This window comes from Acomys russatus, chromosome 15 (assembly GCF_903995435.1).
Source record: "Acomys russatus chromosome 15, mAcoRus1.1, whole genome shotgun sequence".
NCBI classification, from domain to species: domain Eukaryota; kingdom Metazoa; phylum Chordata; class Mammalia; order Rodentia; family Muridae; genus Acomys; species Acomys russatus.
The window spans coordinates 56,021,891-56,041,586 of NC_067151.1; the positions used below are offsets into that span (position 1 = coordinate 56,021,891).

At 43.3% G+C, this 19,696-nt stretch overlaps 1 protein-coding gene across 1 annotated transcript; it reads right to left on the minus strand.

The window, feature by feature from the left end:
• Positions 1–484: 484 nt before the first annotated feature.
• Lrat (lecithin retinol acyltransferase) lies at positions 485–7,136 on the minus strand. Its single transcript, XM_051157356.1, has 2 exons — positions 6,569–7,136; positions 485–851 (listed from the first exon to the last, which is right to left on the minus strand). The coding sequence occupies exons 1-2, from the start codon at positions 7,106–7,108 to the stop codon at positions 696–698; spliced, it is 696 nt and encodes a 231-aa protein (XP_051013313.1). The 5' UTR covers positions 7,109–7,136; the 3' UTR covers positions 485–695.
• Positions 7,137–19,696: the final 12,560 nt, after the last annotated feature.

Here is a 19,696-nt window from a genome sequence, read left to right on the forward strand (position 1 = left end):
ATTTACCTTTTGGAAAGTAGTCATACAAGCATGTGAAACAAAAAGAAGAAAACACAATATCTGACTATTCACAAGTAAATATAAATAGCTACTGTTACTGTTTCTACAGGAGAAAACATTTCTGTTTTCTGATCACTTACTCTAGGTAAGTTCTTTCAATACTGGTCTCAGAACATGAAAATAATATTCTTGGCTGACTTGACACTGTATTATTACACGAAGAAAGGCAAATGAAAACGTCAGCTTTGGCTTCTTTTTGGCTAATTAGCAAACATACGTTCATTTAAGTGAGGGAAAACTTTCACTTTAATATCAGTCATTAAATATGCAGAATACATTACAATGAACATAGTGATCTTGGCTGATAAGCCTGCTGCAGAATGGCCACAAGGGAAAAGAAGGACCCACAATATGTCCTGTGGCTGTCACTTCAGGCCCTGCTTCTCAGGGGCTGCGCAGCTCCCACAGGCTGTCATGCTTCCAAGGACTCATGGTGCTCGGCAGCAGAACTGCCTAAGCGGACATGGAAAGGCTTTGTTCTGGCTTACATGGTAAGCATTTTGTTAGATTTTTAATCACAATTTTATCTACAAAACAGTATTGCAGGCTATGTTTTCTCAACAATGCTTATAATGCTTTGTGCTCTATAAATATAAACATTTTCACACAAAATCCGTACACATTCACATTGGAAGCTAGCCGGACATCATCCACAAGCTGAACGGGATACAGATTGCAGGAAGGGTCATGTATGACGCCAGGCCCATGTAGACAACAGAAGCTAATCCCAAGACAGCTGAAGCAAGACAGCTTCTCTGATCACGAATGATTGTCTTCACAATCTCATAGAACTGGAAAACAAGAGGTAGGATTATTAGGAACCAAGGCTAAAAGAACCACATACACCACAGACTAAACAGTCTTCCCAGTTGTTTTGTGTCCGCTGGGACAACTATATTCTCAGTGACTTATAGAAAACTATAGAATGAACCACATAAAAGTTACTCAGCATTAAAGAAAAACAACATCATTAAGTTAATTAATATTAATTAGCATGTTCTAAAACTAACCTAAAGAAGTTTCTAAACTTGAGTTTTTAAAAAATTAGGCAACTACTCTAAAATTTGATACCAATCATATTTTTTATAACTCTTAAAGTCTAACAACATAGAATCAGTCACACTGGATTGCTATATCCTCTCCTAGCTAAATTCATCATCAGTTACATGACACATAATTGCCTCCTAGAAATAAAGACCTTAGATATAGCTCCCACCCCTAATGGATGCATTACACTGTGTGTGTGTGTGCGTGTGTGTGTGTGCGTGTGTGTGTGTGTGTGTGTGTGTGTGTGTGTGTGTGTGTGTATGTGTGTATGCAATCTTACTTGGAAATAGTGTCCTCTGTTTCGGTGACCTGGTTTTGTCTTATTTGTTGGGTGACACCAAATAAGGCATTTCTCCTGTCTAGGCTTCCTTCTTCTTCTGGGAATACTGGGATAGCCCTGAAGACCAGCTAAATCCTTCATGAAAATGAATAGTGTTCTTCTAAGCAATGTATAAATGTAAGATGCTAGCTGTGATTATTCTCACCGCTACATTTCTTGACAGGTATCACTGTCGTTGCTAAAATTTAACAACTCTCAGTTTCATGTGGAGTTTCCTATTCCTACTAGAGTCAAGATTCTTTTCTAGAATATGCCAACGTATATGAGATGAGGGCTTGATGTGTTGCTCAAGCCCCCAGAATTCTGAGGCTTAATGGAATCTCCTGAACAGCAGGGGAAGTTTCTAAAGTCTTTGCTTTTTAAGGTTTATTTTTGTTATTCTTAATTACATTTGTGTGTATCTGTGTACAGGTATGTACACATGATGAACGCGGGTGCCCATGGCGGCCAGAGCATCAGAAACATGCCCGCACTCTGGGAACTAGAGTTACAGGCAGTTATGGTCTGCCCAAGGTGGGTGCTGAGAACCAAACTTGGGTCCTCTGTAAGAGCAGTATAAACTCTTAACTTCTGGACCTTTCTCCAGCCCGGGTTTTTAAATTCTTCATTTTCCTTGTTTTGAGACAGGCTTTCGCTACTGTTTCTGCTTGCCTGGGACTTACTATATAGAACTGGATGGCCATGAAATACAGGTACCTCCTGCTTCTGCTTCTAGAGTGGGGGAGGGGCGGTCAATGGTGTGCACCACTGTGCCTGGCTGAACTTCTAAATTATTGATGAATACAATAAACAGGCTTAATACAGTCAAAGACCTCATAGGGCCTTCTCAGGTGAGAACCAACCACAGATATAGGAATAGTCTTATAGGGTTCAATTACTGATGTACAAGTAAATAACCTTGTGATACATGTAAAATGGCATTAAACCGAGCTCGACTGTGTGTATTAGTCCACTATGTGAATGCAAAGGCATCTCTATTCATAGTTTTACATGCTATCTGAAGAAATGTCCAATATCCTATTAGCCATCCAAGTATTGTTTACAGGACAAACATCTAACTTATCATTTTCTACTAAACTAACAAGATATAGAATGGTGAGTGCTTTGTCCTGAAGTGGCCAAAATCAAACTGAACAAGGATCTGAGGCTGTAACGCATTTGGTGGAGTATTTGCTTAGAGTTCGTGAAGCTAAGGGTTTAATTCCTAGTGCCACATAAATGGAGGGTGCTGATGCATACCTGAAACCCTGGCACTTGGGAGGTGGAGGTAGGAATATTGAAAGTTCAGGGTCATCTTTGCCTCTCTAGAGCTAGAGGCCAGCCTAGGGCACATGTCTTGCCTCTCTAGAGCTAGAGACCAGCCTAGGGCACATGTCTTGCCTCTCTAGAGCTAGAGGCCAGCCTAGGGCACATGTCTTGTTTCTCCTCTAGCCGTAGATGCACACGAATAATTGAATGAATATGCAACTCTGTCTCTGTCTCTCCCTCTCTCTCTCTCTCTCTTGCTCCCTCCTTTCCTTTTCCTCTCTCCCTCCCTACTGTCTAGCCACTTGGTCATCAGCCCAGGAAAGCTGGGAATGTGGCTCGGTGGGTAAGATTTGCCTAGAATGCAGGAAACCCGAGGTTTGTGTCTCAGCACTGTACACATTGGGTGTGGTGAGGCATGACTGTGGAATGTAGAAAAAGGAGGATCAGAAGATCAGAAATTCAAGGTCATCCTCAGCTAGATTGGGAATCTGAGGTCAGCCTCATGAAGACCCTGTTTTGTTTAAAAAACAACAACAACAACAAAGTAAGAAATGTATAGAAGGTGTCAAGTAGTTCACTTTTGTAAACATTGACTCACTTGAAAAGTATCTGCATTCATTCTAGCAATGACAGTTTAGACAAAAGATCCATAGTAGAAAAAGCATAACAAACAGTAAAAGTTAAAAACAAAGAAACTTACATTTTACTATACTGATGCTCAATATCAGTATAAAATGCCTTAATTTTATGATTTCTAAGAAAAGCAATATTGGAAGAGGGGAGTGGAAAGAATGTAAGAGCTGAGGATGGGACGAGTGATAAAAAAAAATGTCTCCTGGTCACAGTAGCCATGGCTACCTGGGAAGAGTGATATAAAATGATGTCTCCTGGTCACAGCAGCCATGGCTACCTGCACTGGAGTTGCCTTCATTGGGCCAGAACATCATTCCTGCAGGCAACGGAGACAACTCTCAGAGGGTCTTGGGAGGCCCTACCACTTCCTGAAGAGACACTAGCAAGTTAATGGGTACTGAAGGAAGGAGTAGCAATTTTTCATTTGCTAGTTGCCCATACACCAATAAATAACCTCTATCCCATGCTCATACAAACATACTAATTGTTGTGGTGGTTGGATAAGAATGCCCCTCATTGGCTCTTATTTTGAATGCTTAGTCATCAGGAAATGGCATGACTTGAGAAAGAATAGGGGCTGTGGCCTTGCTGGAGGAAGTATGTCACTGAGGGTAGGCTTTGAGGTTTCAGAAGCCCAAGCTAGGTCCAGTGGCTCTCTCTTCTCCTGCTTGCAGCCCTGGATGTAGAACTTTCAGCTACTTACCACCGTGCTCTCCACCCCAATAATAATAGATGGGCTTCTGAAACTGTAAGCAAGCCCCAATTAAGTGTTCTCCTTTATAAGAGTTGCTGTGGTCCTGGTATCTCTTCACAGCACCAGAACACTGACCAAGACACTAAACTCAGTATGTCACATACACAAGAAGTCATGAAAGTAGGAGAAAAATTGGTGACATGGAGTTGGGTCAGCTGGAGGAGGAAGGGAGCTATGTGATCAAAATACATTATATACCTATATAAATTGTCAATATTTTTAATAAGAAAAACTTAAAAAGAAAAAGAACATTCTCAGAAAGATGTAAAGGCTCTTGTTCAGTGTATTTTTAAAACTTATTTATTAGAGAGAGGAGGTGTGTGTGTGTGTTTACCAGTGCTATAACACCACAGTGTGTGTAAGAGGACAACGTTTGGATGTTAGTTACCTCTTTCCACTGTGGGATTCAGAGATCAGACTGCAGTTATCTGGTTTGAGCAGTAAGCACCTGTACCCAGTGACTTTTGTCACTGGCCTCCTAGTGAGAGCGGTTAATAGCAAGAAATATTCGCCTGAGGGAAAGTGTTGAAGACATTTTTTATAAACCCAGCTTTAAGAAGAGATGACTTTGCCATGCTGAGAGGATAGCTGTGAAGATGCAGACCTCAAGAGTCAGACCCAGGAACAAATACTGGTTTAGGTTTCTAACAAGTTGAAACCCTGGAGCTGGAGATACAGCATAGCCATTGACATCGGGTGCCACCCTTGCAGAGGGCTCCAATTCATCCGCACACTGACTTTGAATGGCTTACAACCAGCCTGTAACTCCACCTCTCAGGATGCCAAGCCTTTGGCCTCCAAGGGCACCTGCACTTGTGTACATGTGCACACACATACATTAATTTAAAACAAAAATATAAATATCTTTTAAATTTTTTCAAAGTAGAAATCATACTGTACTAATGCCCCATTTTAAAAAGAAAATTCTTAGAATTAGAACATTTGGGTGAGAATTTTTTTCCTTGAGAAAGCCTAGTCTTCCTGTCTGGGGCTAGATTGCTAGACCATTTCAGAAGGAAACACAGAAACTCAGTTTCACTGGAGTCTATGCATCTCTGTTAATTAAAACTCTTCACTGTGTGAAGAAGCATACCATTTCCCCAAATTAGAAACAATACAAATAACTAGTGCTTCACATGATTAATATTTTAGTGCTGGTAAAAAGCATGCATACCCTTTTCCTGGTGAAATATGTAACAGAGTGCTACATGTGTGCCTTGAAAGGGCAGCTCTCAGTTTGGATAAGAAAACTATTTTTCTCTACAACCACTGGCTCACTTTCTAACCAAAGTCTAGCAAGTCTCCTTTTGGAGCCAGTGTTTGTGAATTTGGGGGAGTTTGCCTCTAAGCAGGCCTGAACTAAAGAGGAGACTCTTGAATCATTGCATTTTAATTTACCATAGAAAATGATTCCTAGAATGAGTTAATTCTGGTTCAATTAAAAAATCTAGCATAAAAGCCAAGTAGCTTCATTCTTTGCTGTGTCAAAAAAAAAAAAAATTACTGCAGATAAAAGTCAATTAACTCTAGGCTGTAGAGTGTGATGACTTGTTCTTTGTTTCCAAAAGAGCATCTAAACATAGCAACTGACACCAAAGTTTATTGTGTGACTGACCAGGATTCCATAAGAAGAGCAAATGTATACCCCTTAATAATTACAGTCAAGGCTGAGAAGCATCCAATTGCTAATAAAAGTGCAGGATTAAATACACAAATTACCTTTTGTAGTTAAGTAGTTTCTTTGGGACATAATCTATTTACCCCTTTGGATTTGTAGCTTATTTAACAATCATTTTCTAATACTTGCTCCCCCAACACACACACACACACACACACACACACACACACACAAACACACACACACACACACACACACACACACACACACACACACACACACAAGTAGCCATAAAAATTACCTTTTAAAATGTAAGGACCCTGAAATGAATTGTTTTAATCTCTGGGGAACCTAAAATCCAACCTACCTTTGGGGCTAATGGCTCAGAGATGATTAATAATGAATGAGGACATGAGATAGGGATTAAAGTCACCTAGGAAGAAGTCACAACACCAGGGAAAACCCTCTCTGAGTCGAAAACAGAAAGAAAGTGTCTACCAAGAGTGTCCTCCTACCAGAAAATTAGAGCCTATTAAGGGAACTCACCTTATGCAGCTAACAAGAGGAGAAAACTGGACACCTTCCTGCCCATTGCACTTTTGAGGAAAGTTCCAAGTCCCTCGCCCTGATCCTTTGAACTACCTCATGTGTGCAGTAACAGGAATCACTGGAAATCCTCTGTGTGGCCACACCCTTTTACTCTGCATTTTGAGAATATCCTTCCTGCAAGGCAAGCTGTCATTTATTTACCAGATCTCCCCTAAGAACACCAGAGCTTTCTTAATCTAGAGCTCAAAACAGTGCTGTGTTGGAGGAGATGCCCCAAAAGATCGCGAATCCAACCCCAGCTCCTGCCAGGCTCTCCTACCTTCTCAGCCTGTGGACTGATCCGAGTGCCATATCTACAGTAGGTCACAAAGTGTTCACAGTTGTTCCACAGGAGGCTGTAGGGGGTTAGACCCAACTGCTGCTCAGCCCTGCGCGCAACCTCTTCATTGAGCAAGGACTTCTTCTTGAGAGTCTCGTCCAGATGATTAACGAGGATGTCTGCTCCATAGGCAAAGTCCTCTACTGTGTCCACACGGATGCTAGCCACCTTGCAAATGACTCCCGGGAGGAGACGCTTGTTGGAGACCACCTTCTGAGTGCGGCCCTTGTCATTGGTCAGAACCAACAGAATGTCAGGCATTAGATGGGCGACACGGTTGTCTCCCAGGTAGATCCCATAGTGGGTAAAATGGGTCCGTGGCACCTCTAGCACATCGCCCCGGAGAAAAGAGCTGATTTCATAGGGACGGTTCCTCCCTGTGCCTCCTCCTGGAGAGCACACGCTAAAGAGCTTGAAGTTGGAGATGAGGAGCAGCTTCTCCAGGAGCAGGGACGCCGCTTCCAGCATCTGGTTCTTCATCCTAAAGGGATCAGAATTTTACGCTGGCCACACCTGGGCTGCGTGCACAAGGTGAGCTTACCAGGCACAGCTGTTCACCTGCGGACCAGCGCCTAGGGGGCTGCCCAGGGCCAGGAGAACAGGGGAGCAGAAGCCAGGCGCCTGACTCAGCCACCCAGTGCTGGGTGTAGAGAAGGAGAGAAAGCAGTGTAGGGCAGCCCTGGGAACAGCTGTACCAGCGCTTGAGGAGCTGGAAGAGTAGCGTGCCTGGGGGCGGTGCTCCGGGTGCGCTCTTAGCGGCGGCTACTTATAGAGGTACAGAGGGCGGGCCGAATTCGGTCACAGGCCGAAGAACACGGATTGGGTGCGGGCGTTCTGCACCCTGACTTATCCTCCTCGAGGGCTCTTCCTCACTCAAGACCTTTAAACAGCTCACGTGGGGTAGGCGATGTCTGAGGCGTGGCCGCGCCCAAAGTCCTGCACCTGCCGCGAATGGACCAGTGGAGCGCCTTTTATGGCAGTGAGAAGTGCCCTCTGTAAGTTTGCTGTGTGAGCCCAGCTCTAAGGGGGTATTGATACACAGCGGCCCCTAAGCTTACGAAAGAATTCACTTTGCTTCTTCACTGTGAATGCGCCAGGAATGCCTGCGGATCCTAGCTAAATTGATCGCTGTAGTTTTAGACACACAGCGTCCAGGTGCTCTCAGGTGCCACGCGGGGAAGTGGAATTGCTCGTTGTGCATCAAGTCCCCAGCGCAGACTATCCGAACCCTACGGTCTGAACGTCTGAAAGCTCCAAAGGCTCCCCCCCCGCGCGCCCCCCCCCCCGCCTGCTGAGCGCGCGCCTTCTAACGGTCATCAAGAAGCCCCAACGACCTCCACCAAAACAGGAGTCCAGCCAAGTTCCGTTGATGTTAGGGTCCTAGCTTCGCGTCATTCACCCAGCTGTTGTGACTTTCAGTAAAGCACTGCTGCCCAGGGAGACTACGGAAAGCTGAAAAGCTGGGACTTGGCACTGTGGTTCTGGCCAGGCAGCGTGCTTGCAGTGGCACAGGCACGGTGGAGGGTGCTGGGGGAGCTGCTGAGGGGAGGCAGCCCCTGAGGTGCTGGCTTCACCAGCTGGGCTCTGGGTGCTCAGATTGGTCTGAAGGCCTGTGCTTATGCATTATGTAAATGATTAAATTCCGAGGACAAAGGCCACAAGGGCAACCCAGTCTTGGGCCACAGACTAAGAAAGAAGTCTAAGTTGGAGCCAAGGTCTGAGATCCCCATTTCTCATGAAGGGACCTGCCAGGCTCTGGCCTGGGGCCACCCCTCTATGGATGGACTCAAGTTTTTGCTGCCAACCCGTCTGCTATGAGTGATCTGTCCCTGTCGCTGCACTTTTGTTCATTTGTTCATTCCATAGATGATGGATTGTAAATCTCACTGCCAGTGCACTCTCCCTCTCCAAGGAGAAAACTACCTCAAAAGAATCGAAGAGGAAGATGGGAAGAGGAAGTAAGCAAGATCTTCCATCAATCCATCTACAATCTTCTGTTCCCTTACTGCCTACTTGCTATATGCCATGTCCTATGCCCTGCCTGGAGGTTCAACAAAACCAGCCTGTATTTCCCACCTGTCACTTTTGCTTCCTTTTTCCATGTGTCTCAGTGGTCCTCTTTTGACAAGTTGTTTTTACTGGGATAGTGAGGCAGGGCTAGGTGGGGTAAGTACAGATTAATAAGAAACCACCTGTGTTCTATTCTAAGCACCTACGGCTCACTGCAGACGGTCCTCTCATCTCCGCAAGGCTGCTAGGCACAAACAATAAAAAGGCTTATGATAGAGTGTTTCAAGGATTTTGCAGAAAAGACACAGGTTCAACTAGAAGTTTTCATTTTGTTTATTTGCCAGTAGATTCTATGAGGTTATCTGAACATTAAAGGGAGTGTAATCCGGGGGAGATGGAAACCAGATAGCGATGAAGAACAGCTTAATTGCTGGGCATGGTGACTCCCTCCTTTAATCCCACCACTCAAGAGGGAGAGGCAAGCGGATGTCTGTGAGTTAGAGGCCACCCTGGTCCACATTGTGAGACCCAAGCCAACCAGGCCCACACATTAAGGCCCTGTGTCAGAAGAAGAAAAAAAGAAAAACAGCATGACACATATATTGGTGGGAAACAGTGGGTTCAAACTGTAGAGAGAGTTAGAGCCAGGGCAAAGGACAGGGCTTTGCTGACCTGACAGGAACGGAGGAAGACGATATAAAATGTAAGGCCTTTGGGTGGAAGGCAAAAAAATTTGGAACTACAGGTGTAGTTCATTTGACCATGTGTGAGGATCTGGGTTCCCTCTCCAATACTGGAAAAACAGATAACCTACACTAGCGGGTGACAACACCATTTAGTAAGTTTGGTAGCATCCACAGAATCTGCATGGCTTTCTCTTACTCTACAGGTTTTTTCCTGTCTTCACTCCCTGTCCTCTGGTTGCTTGCTCTGCTCTTGGCTTATGGTTAGTTTTATTCCTGTTCGAGCAGAAAGCTCTTGGATGAAAGGTATGTGATAAGGCTTAGCCACACCACAATTAGAAACAGGTTTCTTCAGCAAACAGCACAATCAGTGCTGTTCAGGGTTCAGAGTGTAATCAAATATCCTGCAACAATCAATGAGATGCTAAAAAGAAGATATATTCTTTTGTTATTGGGTAAAATGTTCTATAAAGACCTGTTATGTGAATTTGATTTATGGAGTCACTTAGCTCCATCATTTCTCAGTTTAGTTTTGTCTGGATGACCTGTCTATTAGTAAGAATGGGTATTGGAATCACCCACTATTAGAGTATGAGGGTAAATATGTTATTTAAGCTTCAATAGTGTCTTTTATGAACTTGGGTGACCTTTTGTTTGGTGCATAGATGTTAAGAATTGCAGTGTCTTCTTGGTAGATTTTTTCCCTTGATGAGTAGACTGTTTTCTTCCCTCTCCTGATTAGTTTTGGTTTGAAGTCTGTTTTGTCAGATACTAAAATGACTAGACTGGCTTGTTTCTTGGGTCCATTTGCTTGGAATGTTTTTTTTTTTTTTTTTTTTAATCCTCAGGTGATGTCTATCCTTACTGTTCAGGTTTGTTTCTTGAATGCAGCAGAAAGACGGATCCTGTTTTTAAATCTATGTTTAAGTCTATGTTTCTTTAGTGAAGGAATTGAGACCATTGTCAATGAGAATTGTCAATGACCAGTGTTTGCTGATTCTACTTGCTTTTTCTTGTAGTGTGGCTTTTCTCTTCCTCTTTTGATTTTCTAGTCTGTGTTTTCTTGGACGTTGTTAACCTCTTTGGATTGATGTTTCCTTCTAGTGGGTCTGGATTTATAGATACATACTGATTAGATATTTTTTTAATCATAGAATGTCTTTCTCCATCTGTTGTAATTGGAAGTTTTGCTGGGGATAGTAGTCTGGGCAGGCATCTGTGATCTCTTAGAGTTTGTATCTCATGCCTCTGATTCCTAATATTAATGCTTTCATACGACAGTTGTTGGGAATATAGACAAGTACTGCCACAATCAATTTTGTGTGGTCCATAGCGACTACTTTATCCACAGAGCTACACCCTGGGCATTTGACCTAGCCTTAAAACTGACAGAAGATAGCTTCATCATCTGTGCCTTTGAAATGAACTTTTCACTTTGTTTTAACATATGCACACAGGAATTTTTAAAAATCAGTCATAAGAATAGCTGGCAGAAGAACAACTTTTTCCTCTCAAAATGTTACCATTGAGGTCTGTTACTTCTCTTCCCATCATACAAATTTCAGCTACTGATCCTTCACACTACTGAATACATTCGTTATTATTCAAACAAAAGCTACATTTAACAGTAATTTCTAGATAGGTTATTGTAATAAGAGATTAATTTTAAATAAGGGTTCCTACCTTTTATGTTACTATCTCTTTTGTAATTTTATAGCCAGTAAAATAAGCTGACTTATTTTTTTTCTTTTATACTTTTACCCAAGTGGAATGTGGGCTTAACAAGGAAATTGAACGTATATGGGGCTGGTATGAAGCAGACTTTCATAACGATGCAAGCGTGCTTGCTCCTGGAAGCTGAATTCAGGTCATCAGGCTCTGTACAAAGTACTCTTACCTGCTGAGCCATTTCTCCAGCCCCGTGACTGCAGCTGTATGTAAAGATATGTCTGCTTGTAGATTTCAGGAAATACAGAAACCTCCTCAGCTCATTTCATTTCCTCCCTAACTAGACAAGTACCTCTGCTCTGCTGTGCTGGGAGTGGGTCAGTCTTCCATAGCAATAGAGGGCAGTGTGGGACAGGAGCAGGAGGACCCTGTAGCAGGCTGGGCTACAGAATGATTTCTATGCTAGTGTGGACTATATACAAAGAACCTACTTCAATTGAATCTAAAAATAAAATATAAATAAATAAGTTGAATTTCTCTAAGAATAAATGTGCTAGGGCAAGACTAAAGCTGAAACCAACACATGCCACACATGCCATTGAAATCCTGGAAAGTATGCATGTCCACTCTGCCAAGGAGATAGTATGATAGTAGAAACAACTTATTTACAAAAATGGAGAACTAATCATGGAGAATGGAGATAATGGTATTAACCGGCAAAAGCTGTAGAAATGCTGCACCAGACACCTGACTACTTTAAGCCCCGATGTTCTGTTTGTCCGAAGTAGCAGCAAACTCATCTAGGTATTCTTGCTCTTAAAAATATGAACCAGCAGGCTTAGGGAGCTGTGCCAGCAGATGCAAACAGTTGCTGCTCTTGCAGAGGACCCTAGTTAGGTTCCCAGCACCTGCTGGGCAGCTAACAACCGTCTGGAAGTCTATAACCTTAATTTCAAGGATTCAGACCCTCCTCTTGCTGCTTTCTCGGGTGCATGTGCACGCACGCGCGCACACACACACACACACACACACACACACACACACGAGAGAGAGAGAGAGAGAGAGAGAGAGACAGAAACAGAGACATATATTCAGTTAAAGCACCCATGCACATAATTGACATTTTAAAAAAATGTGAACCACTTCAAATATATCAGTTCAATATCTGAGCAAACTCCCAACCCTACATAGGACCCATCTTATTCCTTCCAAGTATCAACATCTAACTTTAGAAAGACCCAATGAAACACAGTATATCCTGCTTACAGAAAGCCAGACTGACAGGTGCTCCCTTGGTAAGGGAGATTAGCAGGGTCAAGGCCATGGATCTGTGAGCTGGATTGCCAGGGTTTGAATAAAACTGCAATCTCTGTAACGATAGCAAACTATTTCATCATTGTGTGATATACTCTTACCCAGAAAATAATTTGGAAAGGAAGAGCAAGTGAATAAGTGCTGAACGCCCATCACTCGATCCTTTCAATAAATGATACCTGTTGACGGAGCTGACGTACAGGACACTCTCAAAGTCTGGATGACTTATAGAGCCATATGAGCTTTATTTCACATTTGCATGAGTGACGTTTCTGCATACATGACTATGAGTAGCACCAAGTTCCTGAGGAGGCCAGAAGAGGGTACTGGATCCCCTGGGGGTAGAGTTACACATAGTTGTGGAGCCCTATCTGTGGGTGCTGGGAACCAAACCTGGATCCTCAACAAGAGCAGCCAATGTTCCTAACCACTGATCCATCTCTCCAGCGTCTCCCACCATGATATTTAATGGCATCGATGTGAACTTACCTAGTGAGATTAAGGAGCTAAGGTCCAGTGATGGCCTTATTTCCCACTCAGTCTATGGACTGTGTGCTCCCTTTCACTATGTACTCCATAGTGAACAGAAATGATGTCTTATGCTGGTCATATGACATGTAAGGCATGGTGATGTCAGCAGCTTAACTTGTAAAGGAGCTAGAGTACAAACAGTACCCACTAAGGGCACGTACCAAGCAATGCCTCTGTCGTAGACAGCAAGGGTATCTGTACGAATGCCTCAGTCATTCTTTCAATTAAATATCACTGACTGAGTTGTTTTCCTTTGAGTTCCTCTTTCAATTTTACATTGCCTCTCAACTATTAGTGCTTAATCAGCCCATTTCAATACAAAAAAGTCCATCTCTCTGTGATTTTGTTTGACTTATTTGAGTCTTAACTCCCTGCAGAGCTTTCAAGTAGCAAGTGCTAGTCTGCCTCCTACTGCACTTGTTGTCTCCTGTTTACTTTGTACAGCCCACTACATGAGGGTGCTGAATCAATATTTCTTTGTTCTTCGTAAGTATATATAGTTAGCTAGAAAATTTTGGCATTTATTACTTCTTAACCCCCAAATTAATAGGTACTTTCATTTGCACATTAAGACTATTTAAAGGATTCATTCTTTTTACATGAAAAAAATTTAAGAAATTGAATATGTATAGAATGGCATAGCTATTAAAATTCTTTAAATTTTTGCTTCAAAATATAGACATGCCTTAATGTTGAGAAAGGCTCATAAACATGGAAGAATGTTGGGCTAACTAAGTACAACTGTGTACAATGCAGGCCTTCTTAAGTACAATGTTCTAAATGTGGCTTCAGCATTCATTAAAGACCAAACTTCCCAGAGAATTTCCTGTTAGTTTTTGATAAATTTTATACAAAAGCAGAGTATAAGTAACTAGATCCTCTTTGTAGGATGCTAAATGAAACAGAGGATGTGGGTTTCCATAGAATCTGGCCATAGGAACGAGGCAATGAGGCTAAATCTCACATTATTATAATGGAAGTCAAACCTGAGTTTGGCTAGTTCTGGTGGGGATTGGCACCCTATGGATTTGTTCAGAACAGAACCATCTTTCCTGCTTGACCTTTGTGAAGTCACCAGATGCTATAAGGAAAGAATTTGATCTCTCTTCAAGTCAGTTTGTCAGAACATAATTGAACTCATCCATCTTTGGCAATCAATCTAAACAAGCATTAACCAACTTAAGATAGTAAACAAGAAAGATATTCAGAGGTCGCCCCCAGTCTTGCTCCTTAGTACTTAGATGAAACATCAAGCCCAGGTCCATCACCCTGTGGTGAGGTTATTAGGAGGAATTACAGATTATGCTCTTTTTCCTCAGGAATATTTGAGTGTGGAGAGGAGGAATGTTATATGGTGATGACATTGCTGACCACAGAGAAGACTAGGTGGACACAGCTTCTCTACTTAATAAAACCAGAAACTGTCATTTTAAATTTTCATTTATTAATTCACTTTACATCCTGATAGTAGCCCCTCCTTCCTCTTCTCCTTGCCCATCCCCCCTCCCTCCCTCTTTCTTCTCTATTCCCCTCCCACATTCCTTAGAAAAGGAAAGCCCCGCCCACCAAACTACCCCAGCACATCAAATCCCATCAGCCCTGTGGCCTGGTGAGGCAGTCCTGTCAGGAGGAAGTGATCAAAAAGCAAGCAACAGAGTCCAAGACAGAGACAGCCCCCACTCCCCTTACTAGAGGACCCACATGAAGCCCGAGCTGCCCATAGGCTACATCTATGTAGGGGGCTTAGGTCCAGTCCATGCATGGTCCTTGGTCGGTGCTTCAGTCTCCGCAACCCCTTCTGGGCCCCGGTTAGTTGGGTCTGTTGGTCTTCTTGTGGAGCTCCTTGTAACTTTAGATTAACATATTAAGGTTTCAGTGTTCTGTTGCAGATTCCAAGATTATACAAATACTAATAGTGGCCATCCTATTTTACAATGACTCTGTTTAAAGTCATACTTAAAGTCAACGCCTCATACCATAAGCACTGGCTGCCTCTGTTGAATAAAGCAGATTGGCCGTGAACACCAAGCTAGAGCAGTACCAGGTCACTAGTGCAGCAGAAAGCAGAGGTAGCTCCACAACAGACCAGCCTACAAATGTATGCTAAGTAATGAGCAGTCAGGGCAAGGCCAGGAAGGAGCTGGTGTAGAGTTATCTGCCTCCCTGGAGATAATCATATTATATTGCTTTGAATAATTAAGATAAGAGTGTCTGTGATTAAGGGACAAAGGCATGAAGACTCTGCTGTGCCGTGCTGCGCAGCCATCTTTGGAGGTGATATGTACCTGCGTACTGCTTGTGCAGCGTCAGACTTCTCTCGAGGCCAAATGTGTAAGGAATGATGGTAATCTTAGGGGAAATGTACTTATTTCAAATATTGACTATCGCCGAAATAAAGCTAGGATAGCAGCTGAATATAATGAAGTTGCTTTGGTTGTGGAGAGAAAAATGTCCACCCTGCTCCCTTCCAGGGCTCTTTGCTGAGCCACAAGTTAAAGAAGCATAAACAAGCATGCTTAGTGAGTGGTAGGAGAGCCACACCTGAACCAGGGCATAAGAGCTGACACAACATCCTGAGATGTAAGGGAAATACTTAGGACTCTAGAAAGCAGCAAAGATAGATTGCACCAGAGAAGGAAAGTTGTGTGAGTCATAGACACTGCTGCTAACATTAAGATTCTTTGGTGAGTGCAAAGCCCCACCCTCCCATTGCTGGGAATCAAACCAGGGCCCTGGCCTGCCAGGCAAGCACTCTACAGTCCAGCCCTGAGGGGTAGAGCTTCACGCCAGGCCTGTGTCCACAGATCTCAGAACCAATAATAATGTCCCCTTAGTGTGTTTCAGGTGGATATATTCTAGACTTCTCCAGTCTCAACTTTGAGACAGTTCATCCTGATCCCCAACACTTTCTCCTCAAAATACACTTGGGAGAGGGGGCATTTGGATTTTTTGGGGGGTATTGTTTTTTGAGCTTTTTAAGAGAATGTTAAAATTAGACACGTGGAAAATAATTTTCCTAAAATATATTTATTTAATAACATAGCTACTCATAAAGGGTATCCATGTGCGTGAACAAAACATCTGACTGTATCTTTATCTATATAAAAATATAATTAGCAAGTATATATAAAAGTATATATACAGGGATAACCATTTCACTATAGCACATAGAGTTCCCACAAAATTAAACAAATAGCCCTAAGTCCTAACTTTCCACTAATGGATTTATTTATTTATTTATTTATTTATTTAGAAACACATTTGTTGAGAACATAAAAGCTTACCTCAGTGACATATTTTCTCCAGCAGGGCCACACCTCCTGTCCCTCCCCAGATAGCACCACCAACTGGAGACCAAGTATTGAAAAGCTCAAGGCTATGGGGGACATTGTTATTCCAACCACTTCACTCCCTGCCCCATCTTGCTGGCCCTCAGAACTTTACTTTCCATTAATAAAACAGTAGAACACCATGAGTGCTGTGCAGTGTAAATGAACCTTAAATTGCTGAATCTAATTAGTCAACATGTTTTAAATGCCCCACACAAAAATGGCCTCCAAGTAAGTAGGTACATTTAATAATCTCATTGACTGAAGGTGTTTTCTTTTTTATGTTTTATTAATTTATTCATATTACATCTCAATGGTTATCCCATCCCTTGTATCCTCCCATTCTTCCCTCCCTCCCATTTTCCCCTTACTCCCCTCCCCTATGACTGTGACTGAGGGGGACCTCCTCCCCCTGTATATGCTCATAGGGTATCAAGTCTCTTCTTGGTAGCCTGCTATCCTTCCTCTGAGTGCCACCAGGTCTCCCCATCCAGCGGACATGGTCAAATATGGGGCACCAGAGTTCGTGTGAAAGTCAGACCCCACTCTCCACTCAACTGTGGAGAATGTCCTGTCCATTGGCTAGATCTGGGTAGAGGTTTGAAGTTTACTGCACGTATTGTCCTTGGCTGGTGCCATAGTTTGAGCAGGGCCCCTGGGCCCAAATCTGCCTATCATAATGTTCTTCTTGCAGGTTTTTAGGACCCTGAATCCTTCTATCTTCACTACTGGATACTAATTTGAAATGTTTACTAAAGCTCTATGTGGAAGTGATCCATGCCCAGCCAGAGAAGCTGGAACATCGGCTAGAGGAAGCTCATGGTGTCCAAAGGCAGATGCAACTCTTAATACAAGCCCAACAGACACTCATAAAAAAAGACAGGAAAGACACTACTTAACAGTAAAGTGTAGAAACAGACTGATTTTTCTGTGTGTCAGAAGTAAGGGCACTTTCATATAGAAAGGTCTACTTGAACTGGGAATGTAAGGTAGCTATAAGGATTTCACTGTAAAGGCAGATGGCAAGAAGGGAAAACTGCTTGGAAGAAATCCGGGAGCTCAGAGATAAGTATTTGATTATGTTTTGGAGAGAGAAAAGTTCAGGTTCCTTAAAGGCCAAGTCTCGCATGTTCTGTCAGTCTCACCTGTTTTCTTTAGCCTTACAAGTTACCCCAGTCCCCAAAGCTCGGGATGCCTTTCCCCCATTCCCTTCTCCCTGGATACTTGCCCACTGCTATCTCTGCTCATTCATAACCTTTGCTTGTTTCTCTAAGGGGTGTTCTTGTGTGACCTTCTCCTACCCCCCTCTGCCTTCCTCCCCACCCCTCACTCTATCTCCCTCCCTCCCTTTCTCCCCACTACCTCTCCCCTCCCTCCCTGTCTCACCAATACTCCCTTCCTCTCTCTCTCCTCCCCACTTCTCTCCCTTTCTCATCCCTCCCTTACTTATTTTTCTCTCTCTCTCCTTTTTATTCTCTCCCTTCCTCGTCCTTTCTTCCTTCCTCCTTATGGCCCCCTCTCTTTCGCTTCTCTTCTCCTTTTGCCTTCCCCTCCCCCTCTACTTCTGCTGCAGCCTGACTCCTTAGCTCCCTCTCTTGCTAGGAGGCCTGTGCACCACACAGGGCTGAGTGGGGGAACTAGTGCTTGACCTCTGTGATCTTGTGCCTGCAGTGAACTTAGCTCAGTGAACTTCACTGCGCATCATCTCTCTCTTTCCCTCCCTAGAGCTTGCTCACACCTGCTTCCCCAGTTCTATCTCAGTATCTAACATAATCAGTAAGCAATATATATTTCCTGGTCCTTGACTGAATGCGAGAATGACCAAAGTTGACTGAACGGTTCTTTTCTCACTGATGTGACAAAATATGTGACCAAAGCAACTTGAAGAAGGTTGATTGTGATTCGCAGTTGGAGGATGCAGCTCACCATGGCAGTGAGAAATGTCAACAGGGACATGAAATATTCATTCACATTGTATCCTGTTAGGAAGAACAATGCAGGTGCTAGCTTTCATCTCTTCATTCATTCTGGGACTCTAGTTCCTCATTCTCAGCATCTTCTTTAAAAAGATGATCTATTCAGAAGCAAAGAGAAAGCACAGAGTGGATACCCTGAAAAGAACAATGGGCTGAGTGAGATTAGCTAAAGAGCCCTTGGATGCTGTCCATCTAGGAGGGGGAGCTGGTTTCAAGTCCTGGAGTGTGGGTGACTGGTTTTGTTTGCTTACTTGCTTTATTGATTGATAGGCTCGGGCCTTTGTTTACCTGTTATGTGCATATTCTTTTCCATGGCGGACCTGATTTTAATAATGGACACCCATTCGTGCTAGGTATAGCTGGTAAATAGCGATTGTTTTTAATAAAAGTTCACTCATAAGACACAGTTTTCCACACTACACTAATGCATCCCAAACAAGTCTAGGCTAAACTGGCCTACTGTCCACAGTTCCCAGATACAGACTAAGGTGTGTTGGACTAAAAGGGGCTTCTTAAGGGACTCTAAATGTTATTAGAGCAGAGTGACCATTTGTTTCGCTTACGGAGTGGTTTGCACTCAGCTCTGTGCAGGTGGAGGTCCCTGATGCTAGACAGGAATGTGTGTGTAGCTCAAGCTAAGCGGTGTAGGCTCAATTTTCTTAGCCAATATATTTTATTAACAACTTGGTGACCGAGCAAACGTCACTTATAACCCGATTAACCAAAACAATAGGAAACGAGGATTAATAGACACAATAACAAAACCGTAAGGATATCAGTTCCGAGGAATGATTCTCCTGGTGTAATCAGCAGGATTTCTTCTGCTGGAACCTGGAGTAACCAGAACCCCAAACCTCAGCAGGAGCCGGAGCCCCGAAGCCTTCCCTTGAGCGGTTCTCTCTAGGAGCATCTCAAAGTGCAGCGATGAACAGCCAAAACTATCCCAAGTCTCTAAAAGGCCTCTCCTCGAGTTCTGGGCTCATTTATATATCTCCTCCCAGAGTCTGTTCATGGTATTTTTTTTTTCAGCTGGCAACAATTAAGCTCCTGCACGAGGTGGTTGGTCGGCTAGTGGATTAACCTCACCTGTTCTCTCATAAGTCCGTTCCGATCCCACACTTGGAATCCTAAAAATCAGGTTTATCTCTCCTTCAAAGCAGGGTCACAGGTTGCCTTATGATCTAATGTGGAATGATGGGGCCCCTCTTCCCACCTCAGCCAATCTAATCAAGAAAAATTCTAGGGGGTGGAGAGATGGCTCAGAGGTTATGAGCACTGACTGTTCTTCCAGAGGACTCAGGGTCAATTCCCAGCACCCACATGGCAGCTCACAACTGTCTGTAATTCCTGTTCCAGGGGATCCAACACTCTCACCCAGACACACATTCAATCAAAATACTAATGTACATAAAATAAAAATAATTTTTTAAAAGAGCCAAAAAAACACGGGGGAGGGGGGAAGCGGAGAAAAGTTTTCACGGAAATGCCCAGAGGGTTGTGTTCTGCATAACTCTAGATGCTAACAAGCCAAAATGTTAATCATCACACAGGAAGCTT